At 36.8% G+C, this 15220-nt stretch overlaps 1 protein-coding gene across 3 annotated transcripts in view; it reads left to right on the top strand.

Moving 5' to 3' along the window:
- The window catches only part of EMILIN2 (elastin microfibril interfacer 2), a 44711-nt gene that overhangs the window by 11252 nt on the left and 18239 nt on the right, over nucleotides 1-15220 (top strand). For all 3 annotated transcript variants that reach the window (XM_083357862.1, XM_083357861.1, XM_083357860.1), the window contains exons 3-5: nucleotides 3068-3243; nucleotides 4654-6537; nucleotides 12542-13012. In XM_083357862.1, coding sequence (XP_083213988.1) covers nucleotides 3068-3243; nucleotides 4654-6537; nucleotides 12542-13012 — 2531 coding nt within the window. The remainder of the gene's footprint in view (nucleotides 1-3067; nucleotides 3244-4653; nucleotides 6538-12541; nucleotides 13013-15220) is intronic.

Here is a 15220-nt window from a genome sequence, read left to right as displayed (position 1 = left end):
GGTGGGATATCCTGAATATCACGGGATGCCGGTACGCACAGCCACTCCGTCTTGTCAGGGTTGAGACGAAGCCTGTTCCTCCCCATCCAGACCCGGACCGCCTCCAGGCACCGGGACATCACGTCGAGGGCATCACTGGGGTGGTTTGGGGTCAAAATGAAAAGTTGGGTATCATCAGCATATTGATGATACCCAACTCCAAAACCACGAATGATCTCACCCAGCGGTTTCATGTAGATGTTGAACAGAAGGGGCGAGAGGACCGACCCCTGAGGGACTCCACAAGCGAGAGGCCTCGCGGTCGACCTCTGCCCCCCTGCCAACACCGACTGCGAGCGTCCCAGGAGATAGGAGGAGAACCACTGAAGAACCGTGCCTCCCACTCCCAATCCCCTGAGACGCCGCAGCAAGATACCATGGTCGATGGTATCGAAAGCCGCTGAGAGGTCTAATAGGACTAGAACAGAGGAGTATCCTCTATCCCGAGCCCTCCAGAGATCATTCACCAGCGCGACCAATGCCGTCTCCGTGCAAACTTGTAAACTTAGATCAAAATATAAGCATTTGGGAAACATTATCAACATTATATGTTACTTTCCACTGGTAAAGCAAGTGGTACAATGGATTTCATAGCTTTTTTAATTATTTAAAGTTCAGTTTCCAACCATCCATTTGAACTAATATAACACACTAAAAGGAAACCCCCCAATACTACTAAGACATCAGTTTTCCAAATTTTGGTAGACGCTTGTACAGTCAATGTAAAAAATAAAAATCATTTAAAGCATAAGTGTAACTATACATTTTTTTTGAATTTTGTAAAAGTTTCGTTATACAAAATTTTAATCAATTTTCTTATCCCTTATATCAAAGTCTTAATATAGAAACAAGTTTATGTGCATGAAGCCCATGCAAGCTTAAATAGTGTTAGTGATATCTCTCTAAACCTCTAAATCAAACATCATATTCCATTCACTTCAGAGAATTTTTTAAAAAGTAACCTAAATTACTTGTGCAATAATAAGTGGGTATATGTTGTGGGTAAGAACAGAACACGGAGAAAGCTGTGGGTGGTCAGGATATTAGGTTTTCCACCTTGTTCTCCTTCCTCACAACTATTGTTTACATATTTCTACATTTCAGCTAAAAGTTAGTCTTGTATGTATCAGATACTGGAATTTATTCCTGAATGAACATGCTCTATACATAATTTTCCCCATTTGTTTATTTAATTAATAATAAATTGTTTTTCAGATGTCTTAGCAATGCTTATAATAGAACATTTTATATAACTGGAATTTATTTTTGCATTTTGCTAAGACTTGTGCTTAGTGTACATAAATAGAATTTTCCTGTTTTCAAATAATGCAGAAAAGTCAGAAAAAAACGATGCGACTAGCAATCACATAGGTTCAAAGCTGTTTCTAAAATGCTGCAAAGATTTGTCCCTTAGTTTTCAAAAGGAAAAGTTTCATTTGATATTGAAGGCAACTTTAAATATTATATTAATATTTAAATTATAAGCTTAGATCATGTAAACATTAACATTTGCAAAACAGTATATAGATAGTCCTCAACGTGCAACAGTTTGTTTAGTGACTGTTCAAAGGTACAACAGCACGGAAGAAAGTGATTTATAATCATTTTCCACACATGACCATTGCAGCATCCCCATAGTCACATGACCAAAATTCAGATGCTTGGCAACTGACTCACACTTATGACAGTTGCAGTGTCCTGCAGTCATGTGATCGCCTTTTATGACCTTCTGACAAACAAAGTCAATGGGAAAGCCAGGTTCACTTAACAGTCGTATTGCTAACTTAACAATTGCAATGATTCACTTAACAACTATAGCAAGAAAGGTTGTAGAATGGGGCAAAACTCACTTAACAAATGTTTCACTTAGCAAGAGAAATGTTGGGCTAAATTGTGTTCATTAGTCGAGGACTACCTGTATGTGCAGTGATTAGATTGATAGGGTAATATAGGTCAAATGGGATCCTACGTCTCATTATTCAAATTGTCTTTCAAGCCACTTCCATTTTACAAAGTAGTTTAAAACCTTTTCATATGTTTTGAAGATTTAGGACAGTGTCCATCCCTTTATCATATGCAGTAGTCAAGCTAGTTTGAAAATCCAGTCATGAGTTCAGTATTCTGAGAACAACAGTGTGATTTAAATCCATACAAATAATTCAAACAGGTCCTTTGCAACATGTAGAGACATGAATGAGGCTACTCTTTCAACAGTTAAGGAATTGATATCCTTTAAAAGGTTCACATTCCTGTTTCCAGTTATCCCTGTAAGCTTGTTCATGCACAACATGTGATACATTATCAGCATCACAATGTATTTGCTATTTTCTATTAAGTGAGCCTCTTCAGATGAGTTGGAATGCTGCTGCTACTATCTCTATCCATCTATGAATGTGTAAGTGTATCTCTCTGTGTACCACTGTCTCTGAAGAAAACAATTATTATGTTCACCATTTTCTTCATACACACTGCATTTGTGGTAAAAATTCACATTTTCATTTCACTCAAAAAAAGAAAGAAAATGGATTTGTTGCAGTCATAGGCCAGAGTTCACCGAAATAATTACAGAGATAGAAGGGCCATTTAAACCATCAAGTCCAAGATCTGATGAATAAAGGGGTCCAGATTAAAGCATCCCTAGCAGATGGCTATAAAGGCCTTGCAAGAACACAATCAGCAAAAGATAAGCCATCAGCTCTCTGGCAGTTGATTCCACAAACAAGCTACACAATCTACATCAGGGGTGTCAAACTGCCAGCCCACTGGCTGGATGCATCATAGCGAAACCGCGCTCACTCCATTGCCGGCAATGGCAAAAAAGTTGCGCTACGTCATAACACGTCACGTGATGTTACGAGTTTGACACTCCTGATCTACATTAAGGAATGATAAATACATTTTGGTATGAGTAAAAGATAGTAAACTCAGGTTTCTTAATTTTAATTATTGTATTTATTCTGCTTACATGGTTTGCTGAAAGGACAAAACAGTAAAGATAGTTCAACATGCTACTTTTAATTAATTACAGGTATCGAACAATTTTGAGGCCTAAATATACTTTAACCTACAAGATGGTAACCGAATTAGAGTGGAGATGTTGTCCTGGATACATGGGTATAGATTGCAAAGAGGCTGTAGCAGAAAAGCCAAGATCAATAGCTTATCCAGCAGAACTTCCACCCAATGATATGAAGCCAAGCTTGGGTAAATGTTTCTTTAGCTCTTGATCTGCATGGTCTTTTTGCTAAATTTTACACCACCCTTTTATTGTTTAATGTGCTTTGCTATGCTAGCTAGATTTATTAGTTCTGTTAACTCTGTGAGGTAGGTTATTCCGACATTATTTTATGTGTTATTTTCTACATCATTTCTACTTGTGCATGTAATAAAATCATTTCCCATGGCAATAGACAATTCTTAACCACTAATTGAAATTTAGTAGCTATGTTTTTTAAATCTATATTAATCAATGAAATTGTTCAATAATTAGCACATGGCATATAATCTTTATGATTTTGGCATAACTGCAATATATGTTTCATTAAATGAAATAAAAAATTCATTTTCAAAATTCATACAGAATTTGATTATAGAGCTGATTAAGTTTAGGGCATGAATTAATAAATATTTTATACCATTCCACAGAAAAGCCATTCCATTACTTATATTCAAAAATATCTTTTGATCTTATTCATAGTCGAAAGAAAGAGTAATAAACATTATGAGGTATCCGCTGTGAAAGGTCAAGTTTTAGCTTTAAAATTCTTTAGATTTTTCATCAGATACATTATCAAATTTATATCATAAATCTGAATAATATTTTAAAAATTGAAAGTATATGTCTTTTGGGGATTATATACAGGTAGTTCTAGGTTAACAATTGCAGCGTTCAGCAACTGTTTTAATTTACGACAATGCTAGAAAAGTATTTTATGATCAATCCTTAAACTTATAATGGTTGCAAGATTCCCACTGTCCAGTGATTGCCATTTGCAACTTTCACAGCCGGCTTCCTACAAGCAAGCCAGCAGTACACTTTCAAGTCACAGATGCCACACTTAACAACTACAGGTGCTTTACATAATGACTGCAGCAGAACTAACACAGTCACATGACCTTTCACTTAATGATGTGCCATTTAGTGATGGAGCTGCTTATCCCAATTGTACTCATTAAGTGAGGACAACCTATATCTTATTTTTAATAGCTATAACTATTTTGCCTTTTTTATTTCAGTCAGTTTCCTAAGATTCTACTGGGTCTTTTATAATTTTCCCAGCATTTTTGATGTAACCATCTTAGAAAAATTAAGTTTTCTATGATAAGGTGTTGTTCAACTCATATTTTTCTGTATATCCATTAATAATCTGTTACTATTAAAGAGAAAAATTTTCTTTTTGCCTTTCAAATTAGTCTCTTAGTTGGTTTTGAGTTTCTAACATGATGCATAGATTTAAATTTTCTTATGACTCCTTTCTTTATGTGGTTTCTTAGTAATGAAATGTTTGAAGTTGCAAAAATGTGAGTATGTAAACAATTTTTTTCAGTGTGCTCATTTTTATTGTTCACTACTGAAAAATATAATTAAAAGAGTGCCACACTTTTCCTCTACAGATTCTAGACCAAAGCAAAAACAAGAAGATTTACAAGATAAAAAAATACAGTTTCTGGAGGATGAATTATTCCGGCTTACACAGACTGTGCTAGAACTTCAGTCTATAATCAGTACGGATAAAAATCCAAAAGTTACCGTGCAAGAATCTGCAAGTGAGAGAGTAATATCTTGGTTGAATAATCTTCATGACCATCCAGGGCTGGACAGTACTTTGGAGGGAAAAACAGCGAATACTTATCCATTGAACACTAATGACTCATACAAATCTGGAACAGAAAGCCTAACATCTGAAGAAGATGAAGTAAAGGATGACTTGAAAGCCAAAATAAATAGGTTGGAACAACAGAATGGGAAAGTAAATGACTATGAGGGGCAATTAAAACAGCTCCAAGAAGCAGCCCAAGGACCAGTAATAACAATGCCCAACAATCAGTTGTATGAGGAATATATAGATGCCAAATTTGAAGCCCTGAGACAGGAAATATTGGAAGGATTTGAGAAGAAAATGGCAGATCTGAAAAATTCCTGTGAATACAAGCTGATAGGTATACAACAGCGCTGTGATGATTATGAGGCCAATTTCTTAGGACTAAGAGAATCTGTTGCAGAAAAAGAAAATGACCTAAGAAAACAAATTCAAAATCTACAGAATGTTATCAAAGCACCATTAAACCAACCATGCTGCAGTGATGCTAAAACCGATGATATTACAGAACAGATGAACACTTTGGATAAAAAGATAGAGAAAATTGCAGAAGCAAATAAAATTTTAAATGCCAGGATAGATAATGAAATAAAACATATTTCCATTCCATATTCAGAAGACAACTTTGATGAAAAATGGGAGGAAATAGAAGCAAGGATTAATGTTACAGAGAAAAATGCTGAAGAACACTGCTTTTATATTGAGGAAACTCTTCGTAATGTTATAGCTACTAAAGTAGATGAAGTAAGGGACTTATTTGACAAAAAGTTCCAAGCAATAGAAAGCAGACTAGGTTCTTCTATTCTAGATATTGCTAATGTTACCGGTCCAGATGATATATATACTACTAAAGGATCAAGATTGCGGAACAACTCAGAATCTGAAAATAAGCATATTGTATTGGAGATTAATCTTATGAAGAACAAATTACAATACACTGAAGATTTTTGCCAGTCTTTATCACAGTATTTGGAAAGTCTTCAGAAAGGAATAGAAAATGCTAACAGTAAATATGATCGATTATTTTTGAAAACAAAAGACAATTCTGATATTTTAAAATCTCTCAATAGCTCTTTCAGTGAAAAGTTCAGTTTAATTAAAGGCACTCAGCGTGACATTCATAAACTTCATAGGGATCTGCGAATAGTTCGGTTTGGTCTGAATGCTGTTGATAAAAATGTAAAACACCTTCAGAATGACTTAAACAGCTATAAAGATGAACTTTTAGGTGTTAATTCTACATATAGGAAGATACAGCTTGAGTTACTCAGAAAAACAGATGAAATACAGAAAATGATGAACAATCAAACAAGTCATCAAAACAATAATTGTTGCAATCATTTAAGCAAAAAGAAAAAGTTGAATGGGGAAGAGTTTTTTAATTTGACCAAATGTAGGGATAAATTACCTGGCATCTCAGACTTGGAAGATAAAGTATCAAATGTTGAGAAAACTTGCAATAAATTAGATTCTGTCTCTAGCAGTCTTCAAAGGATAAAGGAAGGATTAAATAGACACATCTCCAGTCTTTGGAATTGTTTCAATCAGATGAACATAACGGTAACATCCCATTCAAAAGATATTTTTAGCCTCAAAAATTTTACCCAGCAGTTCAATAGCCAGTTCTACAAATTTGCCATTGACCTTCAGGACCTGAAGAAAATTCAGCCTCCTATATGTAAGTTGGCTTGCCTTTTCTATAGATTAATTTTTAATTAGAAATGTAATTAATATTGTTAAACCAATTTTAAAAATTAAGTGGCAACTTTATTAGAAAACAAAGGAAATAGAACAAAATGTCAAATTATCCCTTATGTTTTGCATAAATGCCAAAGTCCAAACCTTCACTATTATGCCAGTTTGTGCTGTTGGCCCAGGTTCGAATCTCAGAAGGGTATGTCTGACTGATGAGAACAAATAAGTTTGAAATGATGATATCAGTCTCCCTTTATTCTTTGTTAGCAAGCCAAAAAATTTACATAAATATGAGCTGCCACTGCTGTGGCTACTGCCTGTAGATGGCCTTGGGCTAGGCTGAAACAGGAAATATGATTTGTCCCGTGTCTAGGACTAAAGCAAGTGTATTCTGAATGCTTAACAAACGTGTGTATGTGTGTGTGTGTGTGTGTGTGTATTCTGAATGCTTAACAAACATTATACATATATATATATATATATATATATATATATATATATATATATATATATATATATATGTTTTCGTAGATTCTCGCGGGTGTCTGTATGTGTAGATCTAGAGTCTCGGGTTTCTTCCCGCGTTCCTTTCATCTTCAGAAAATTGTGGCGACGTTTCGACGAAATCCCATCCGTCATCATCAGGCCGGAGTGTTCCTCCTGCTGCTTCCAGGAGCAATGCGTGGTCTGGCTGTTCCTTTCCTTCCAACTGCCGGTGGGGCTATGTTCTGAAAGCAGCCACGCCTCCACCCAGTCAGAACATAGCCCCACCGGCAGTTGGAAGGAAAGGAACAGCCAGACCACGCATTGCTCCTGGAAGCAGCAGGAGGAACACTCCGGCCTGATGATGACGGATGGGATTTCGTCGAAACGTTGCCACAACTTTCTGAAGATGAAAGGAACGCGGGAAGAAACCCGAGACTCTAGATCTACATATATATATATATATATATATATATATATATATATATATATATATGTAAATTTTTTGGCTTGCTAACAAAGAATAAAGGGAGACTGATATCATCATTTCAAACTTATTTGTTCTCATCAGTCAGCCATACCCTTCTGATGAGAACAAATAAGTTTGAAATGATCATATCGGTCTCCCTTTATTCTTTGTTAGCAAGCCAAAAAATTTACACAAATATGAGCTGCCACTGCTGTGGCCACTGCCTGTAGATGGCCTTGGGCTAGGCTGAAACAAGAAATATGATTTGTCCCGTGTCTGGGACTAAAGCAAGTGTATTCTGAATGCTTAACAAACGTGTGTGTGTGTGTGTGTGTGTGTGTGTGTGTGTGTGTGTGTTATTTTTTCAGTACCTTCAAGTCAGTCTTGAACTTGGAGACTAAATGAGAAGATGTGTGCAATTTTCTTCCTAATATTTTGATAACATTTTTGGAAGAGGTTTACCATTGTTTTCTTCCCAGGACTGATAGTGTGTTACTGGCCTATAATCACCCAGTTGACTTTCATACATAAGGCAAGGCAACAACTCATAGTGTCCTGGCTTTTAATCAAGTGCTTTTAATTACTACAACAAACTGACTCTCATCACATAATATACTCAATATTTAAAAAATTGTATTTCAGACCATCTACATATACTTTTTATATCATATATTCAAAAGTGAGTGTACAACATTTTAATTTTTTTATTTTCTTGTATTAAAAAATTCTATCGCTTGCTTCCTGGTTCTGATTCTCTGCAGTTCTTTTCTCTAGGCTACAAAGTGTATTTCGTTCTTCTAATAATTTATTTTATTTATTTGAAGCACAATAGAGCCAAGGACATTTTAAATGACTCAACTCAAATATATGTTGACAAGTTAATAAATATTGTTGAATAGACTGTATGTATAAAACATGGACCAAAGCCTTATTTGGTTGCTTAGTCAACACTTCCATTTAAGGTAGTGAGATGCTTGGTCACATAAAGATGATTCAGCTGATTATGGAAAGCATCCTTAGAATGACAAAATCTGCTCATAATGTGAAGTTTTAGGTTGGGAGCAAATTTATTTTTCATAAGATGGGATTTCTGCTCAAAAGTGCTAGGCAAACCACTAAAATAGGATTAATTAATGGCAAGGATTCACAATACCATAGTTGCCTGATTGTACATGGAAATTCATGTTCAGTATATCAGAAGAAAAGGATTACCGTAAATCATGTCAGCTTTCAAATAATGTTAAAAATATATAAAATGTGTGATAGATGTAGTTAAATATGGTTATTTCTCCAGTCGTTCCCATTATATACAAATATACAAAACAGCTGTATAAATATAACCTCCCTATCTAGGAAAACAAGGCATGTGTAGCTCAATATTTATTTTTTTATCTGTATTAGGCTCAAAGCTTGTATAAAAGCTGTGTTCACATAGTACATTTACAGATACTTAAATATGGTTTATGGTATTATTTCAGTTTTCAGTTCCTAACAAATATATTGTATTTAAGTTATCAGTCATTTCATGAGAAAGCATACCTTGATAGTTATAATAAGTTTCATTTCAGAATTGTAGGCACAAATCATGGCTTTTCTATATTTTATATAAAAGAATTGTTAACTGTTTAGCCGATGTTATTTTGCATTAATTGGTAGAGAATGACAGGTATTAATCAACTGCTAATCGTGTAAATAAAGCATTTTGTATGTAAGTACTGACTTCTAGCTGCTTTGTGTGTGCTGTTGTGTGTGCTGTTTAACATCACACAAGAATGAGCTTGCTATGGAAGTGGATTGACACCTGAAATAAGCTTTGTCCTTTTTAGATTATTAGCAAATGTTTTGCCTATAAATGGGGACTGCTTTATCATTTGGCCTTTCAATGAAACTGTGTGTGATATAAAGCGGCTATATTAGACATCCAAAAGGCCAAAATAGCATTTAATGCAGTGTTGTGGCATGGATGGGTATGTACCTGTCTGTTTTTCAGTGCTGTTTGTCAGTAGCAATCCTTCCTGGAGAGGCAAATATATCTTTAAATTTAATCTCTAAATTTAATATTTGATATTTATAATTCTGCATACATCTGCCTATTTGGTAAGGCTTCTTGTTACTGACCAGGGAACCTGACTCATGCTATTTTGTAATTATCCTTGGAACAAAGGAATTTGTGATTCCTTTTTATATTTTCCTTATTTCTTCCTTGCCAAAGAAAATATCTTTTAAAAATTCATAAAAATAAGTAAATATGAACCTGAGAACATAATGTACATGCTAAGTACAAAGAAAAATGGAAAGCTGAGTAACTTTGCGACAGTCACTCTCTCTCAGCCCACCCGTTCAGGGGAAAATAGGAAGAGGAAGGAATATTATATATGTTCGCATCTTGAGTTACTTATAAAATAATAAAGGAGGGATAAAAATAAACGGTAATGTTAAGAGGCACTTTGGCCCTCAGTATTATATAATAACATACTTCTATCATTTTAAAAATTCACTTTCCTTCAGCTTCCTTTCTTGGCATCATGTGAGTCTTATCTTTCCATTTGCTTACCAGTAACATGGATCTCTCTTTTACTCTAGACTCTGGGAGATTTTTCTCCCTACTTCAATAAGTCTTATATTTCTTTTCGAAATTGTACTGAGGGAAGCAGGACTTGACCTCTTGTTCTTATACTCAGCTATGAATTACATCATGCCTTCCTTCAGATGTGAAAGTCACATGGGTGGATTGTTTTTCTTGGCACATTGAATGGCAGCTCATCCCATGTCCATCCTTTCCTTATATTAGACAAATAAGAACTAATTTCCAGTTGCTGTATTAGACGCAAAGGAAGCATGTGCAGTTTTAAATTTGTATCTCTTTCAAAGTCTATAATGGGAATATATAATGAAGATTGGAACAACTTAGAGAAGCTTTAGGACTACTTAAAAGTTATCCTTCGATCTGGTGAAAATATAATCAAGTAAAAATATGTGAGAGAAACAGAATACGATGGTCATAGCAAACACTCTTTTCCAACAACCCAAGAGACGACACATGGACATCACCAGATGGTCAACACAGAAATCAGATTGACTATATGCTCTGCAGCCAAAGATGGAGAAGCTCTATACAGTCAGTAAAAACAAGACCAGGAGCTGACTGTGGCTCATACCATGAGCTTCTCGTTGCAAAATTTAGGCTTAAACTGAAGAAAGTAGGGAAAAGCACTAGGCCACTCAGGTATGAATTAAATCCCTGTTGAATATACAGTAGAGGTGACAAATAGATTTAAGGAATTAGATCTATAATAGTTTGCCTTGATCTATAATAGTTTGCCTTGATGTCTCTTCCTTTAAAAAGTCATTTAAGTGGAGACAGGAAAAAAGATATTTAAAGAGAAAATAATTTATAACTACATGTTGCCTTAATAATTGTTTATTCATGTCAGATGCATCACAATTAAAATAAGTCATACTATATGACATAAAATTTAAATATAAAATGCAAGGTTAAAATTTGTACAAATTAAACAGATCTTGCCCAGAAACAAGCAACATTAATTGTGTTCTGTCACTACATTAATTACTCTGCCTCAATAACTAGTGCATCTTCTTAGTAGAACTACAATATTTGGGCTGTCAAAATTTGGATGATAAATAAATCAGGAGTCCCCAGCCATCAAGCCGTGACCCACTACTGGGCCATGGCCCACTTGGAATCAGGCCACGTAAGCAGGTGAATGTGTGCACACGCATGCAGCTCCACTTGCAAAAGTGGTGGGGCTTGCATGCAGCTCCACTTGCACGAGCAGCAGGCGCTCATGCTCATGCAGACCTCCACCTGTGCGAGTGATGAGGGCTCACACTCACGTGTGAAGCTCTATTTGTGTGAGCAGCAGGCGTGTATGAGCATCCACCATTCACACAGGACCATCCCTTCCCTCCCCACCCCACTGGGCTGCCATGCCAGAAAGGTTGGGGATCACTGCAATAGATGACAACAAAGAGATACAGAAAACTAACTCATTTCTGCCATCTAAGTGTTGGTATATATTTTTGCTAACCTGATCTAATAGCCCTCCTTATTCATATCCTTTCTGAACTTTTGGACATTACCCAAATGCTATTTAGGAAGGTTCCTCGAGTCCTCAGAGCAGATTTGATAGATGATTATAAGAATAGTTCAGAAACTATTCTGCTAAAGATATTTTTTATTAGTATGTCGGCAGCATACAGGTACTCTTTGCTCAGTCCAACAATTCACTCCAACAATGTGGTTGCTAAGCAAAGTGGTCACTAAGTAGAAGCATCATATGACCACAACTGAGCTTACTACCTTACTTCCCCTTCAGTTATTAAGCACAGCGACGTAGTTAAGTGAAAAGTCATATGACTATAATTTATTATTTTATTTCCACCTTCCATACAGTACAATATTAACTTTGCTTTTAGGCAAAAATGTGCACCGGTTGTAAAGCATATGGATGATCTTGTGATTGACAGATATTCTCCACTTGCACTCCTACCATGCACCCACCAATCTACACTCATACACCCACTCACGAGCCCCTGTCTGGGGCACCCATCTAGCCACTCATATTCTCTGGTTCCTGCCCTTAGCTCTCGTCTACCAGCCTGCTAGCCTGGGACTCCTGCCTCTTCCCATGTCATGATCATGGGATGTCCTTGTATAAAGATAAACATGGTCCTGGGATTATGAAGGCAACCAAGACTTCCAGAATTGCTGTTGGTGTGCTCATGTGACATCATACTTTACAACCATATCGCTTAATGTCATTAATTCTGCCCCAATTGCCATCACAACCCAAGGACCAGTTGTATCTGGTTTCTATTTGAAAAAAATCCTAGATCTCTTGGTTAATACATATGGTTCATTGGTTGCTTGATGTGATCCTTTTATTATAAAACAAAAGCATATGATCAGCCTTGCAATTTTGCATTATAATTAGGTTAATGTTATAGATTTTGTTATAATATAATCTATAATTTTATCGATACAGAAGAATTTCTATTCTCTATATATTTTTAGATGAAAAGCCATCAGTGCTGCTACCAAAGGAACCGCAAGGAGAAATTCCTCAGCTGCAATCAGATCCAAGAAACCCATTACAGTCATCCCAGCCAGACAAATTTCCAGCGCCATCACACCCTAGGATTCCTGAACAGTCACAAACAGAGGTGTATCTGAAACCATCACAACCCCAAACATCAGTACAAATTCCAGAATTAAGAATACCTCTGCAACCATCACGCCCACAAATAATTATACAGCCCCCCTTGCAAGGAATACCTCTTCGGCCATCCGATTCCAGAATTCCGATGCAGCCATCAAAACCAGGGTTCTCTTCTTTGCCTGGATCAGGTGGATTATTGATGGAAGCTGGACAGGCAGGCCCTCCTGGTAGACTTCTAAGGTCAAGAAAAGGACTGCCTAAAAGAATAAATGGGCAGGATGGCCAGAATAACATGCTTGTATCTGAAGGATATGCAGGGGCACCAGGTGAGGAAATCAGCATTTTTAACTGTGATCAGTTCTTTCAAATCGCTGATGAAATCAAGTTAATACTCATTGTAATTTGATGTTCAGATGCTATACAAAAAAATTGAAATGAATGTCATCAGTGTTGATTAGGCATAGATAAACATAGACAATATTATCATAGAAAAGATGTTAAATGGGAAGCCATACTTATATTTGACTTGAAGTGTGTGTGTGTGTGTGTGTGTGTGTGTGTGTTTGTGTGTAATATGACTAAGGTTTCCAGTATAAGTGCTTTCACTCAGGTTTTCAGCCAGCTTGCTTTGCATTCTGTTTTTCTTTGCTATATATTGAATTATTTTTAACATTCCATAGCTCAGTCCTCATTATGACATTTTGGGGATGTTTACCTTATTAATTCCCCTTCATGGATTACTGCCTTGTCATGGCGAAGGGGGTTGCATAATTCAATGAAGCTATGAGCTATGCCGTGCAGGGCCACCCAAGATGGAAAGGTCATAGCAGAGAGTTCTGACAAAACGTGATCCACTGGAGAAGGAAATGGCAACCCACTCCAGTATCTTTGCCATGAAAACCCTATGGACAGTACCAAAAGGCAAAATGATATGACGCTGGAAGATGAGCCCCAGGTCGGAAGGCGTCCAATATGCTACTGGGGAAGAGCAGAGGGCTAGTACTAGTAGCGCCAGAAAGAATGAAGCGACTGGGCCAAAGCCGAAAGGACGCTCAGCTGTGGATGTGTCTGGTGGTGAAAGGAAAGTCCGATGCTGTAAAGATTTTTTCTCCATAGGAACCTGGAATGTAAGATCCATGAATCAAGGCAAGCTGGACGTGGTGAAACAAGAGATGACAAGACTGAACATTGACATCTTAGGTATCAGCGAACTAAAATGGACAGGAATGGGTGAATTTAATTCAGATGACCATCAGGTATACTACTGCGGGCAAGAATCCCTCAGAAGAAATGGAGTAGCCGTCATAGTCAATAAAAGAGTAGGAAAAGCAATAATGGGATACAATCCTCAAAATGACAGAATGATCTCAGTTCGAATCCAAGGCAAACCATTCAATATCACAGTAGTCCAAGTCTGTGCCCCAACCACCATTGCTGAAGAGGATGAAATTGACTGGTTCTATGAAGCCCTACAGCACCTTATAGAACTAACACCAAAAAATGATGTCCTTATCATCATGGGGGATTGGAATGCTAAAGTAGGAAGCCAAAAGATAACCGGAATAACAGGCAAGTTTGGCCTTGGAGTACAAAATGAAGCAGGGCACAGGCTGATAGAATTTTGTCAAGAGAATACGATGGTCATAGCAAACACTCTTTTCCAACAACCCAAGAGACGGCTCTACACATGGACATCACCAGATGGTCAACACAGAAATCAGATTGACTATATGCTCTGCAGCCAAAGATGGAGAAGCTCTATACAGTCAGTAAAAACAAGACCAGGAGCTGACTGTGGCTCAGACCATGAGCTTCTCGTTGCAAAATTTAGGCTTAAACTGAAGAAAGTAGGGAAAAGCACTAGGCCACTCAGGTATGAATTAAATCATATCCCTGTTGAATATACAGTAGAGGTGACAAATAGATTTAAGGAATTAGATCTGATAGTCAGAGTGCCTGAAGAACTATGGACAGAGGTTCGCGACATTGTACAACAGGTAGCAACCAAAACCATCCCAAAGAAAAAAATGCAAGAAAGCAAAATGGCTGAGGAAGCTTTGCAAATAGCTGAGGAAAGGAGGGAAGCGAAAGGCAAGGGAGAAAAAGAAAGATACGCCCAATTGAATGCAGAATTCCAGAGAATAGCTAGAAGAGATAAGAATGCCTTCTTAAATGAACAGTGCAAAGAAATAGAAGAAAACAATAGAATAGGGAGGACCAGAGATCTCTTCAAGAAAATTGGAGAGATGAAGGGAATGTTTCATGCAAATAAAGGACCAAAATGGCAGGGACCTAACAGAGGCAGAAGAGATTAAGAAGAGGTGGCAAAATTACACAGAAGAACTATACAAGAATGAGTTTAACGTCCCTGAAATCAACAATGAGGTGGTCACTGACCTCGAGCCAGACATGCTAGAATGTGAAGTGGGCCTTAGAAAAACTGAGCAACAACAAAGCTAGTGGAGGTGACAGTATTCCAGCTGAGCTATTCAAAATCTTAAAAGACGATGCAGTAAAAGTGTTACACTCAATTT

The sequence above is a fragment of the Vipera ursinii genome, assembly GCF_947247035.1.
Source record: "Vipera ursinii genome assembly, chromosome: 3".
NCBI classification, from domain to species: domain Eukaryota; kingdom Metazoa; phylum Chordata; class Lepidosauria; order Squamata; family Viperidae; genus Vipera; species Vipera ursinii.
This window is presented reverse-complemented; position numbering and strand designations above follow the sequence as displayed.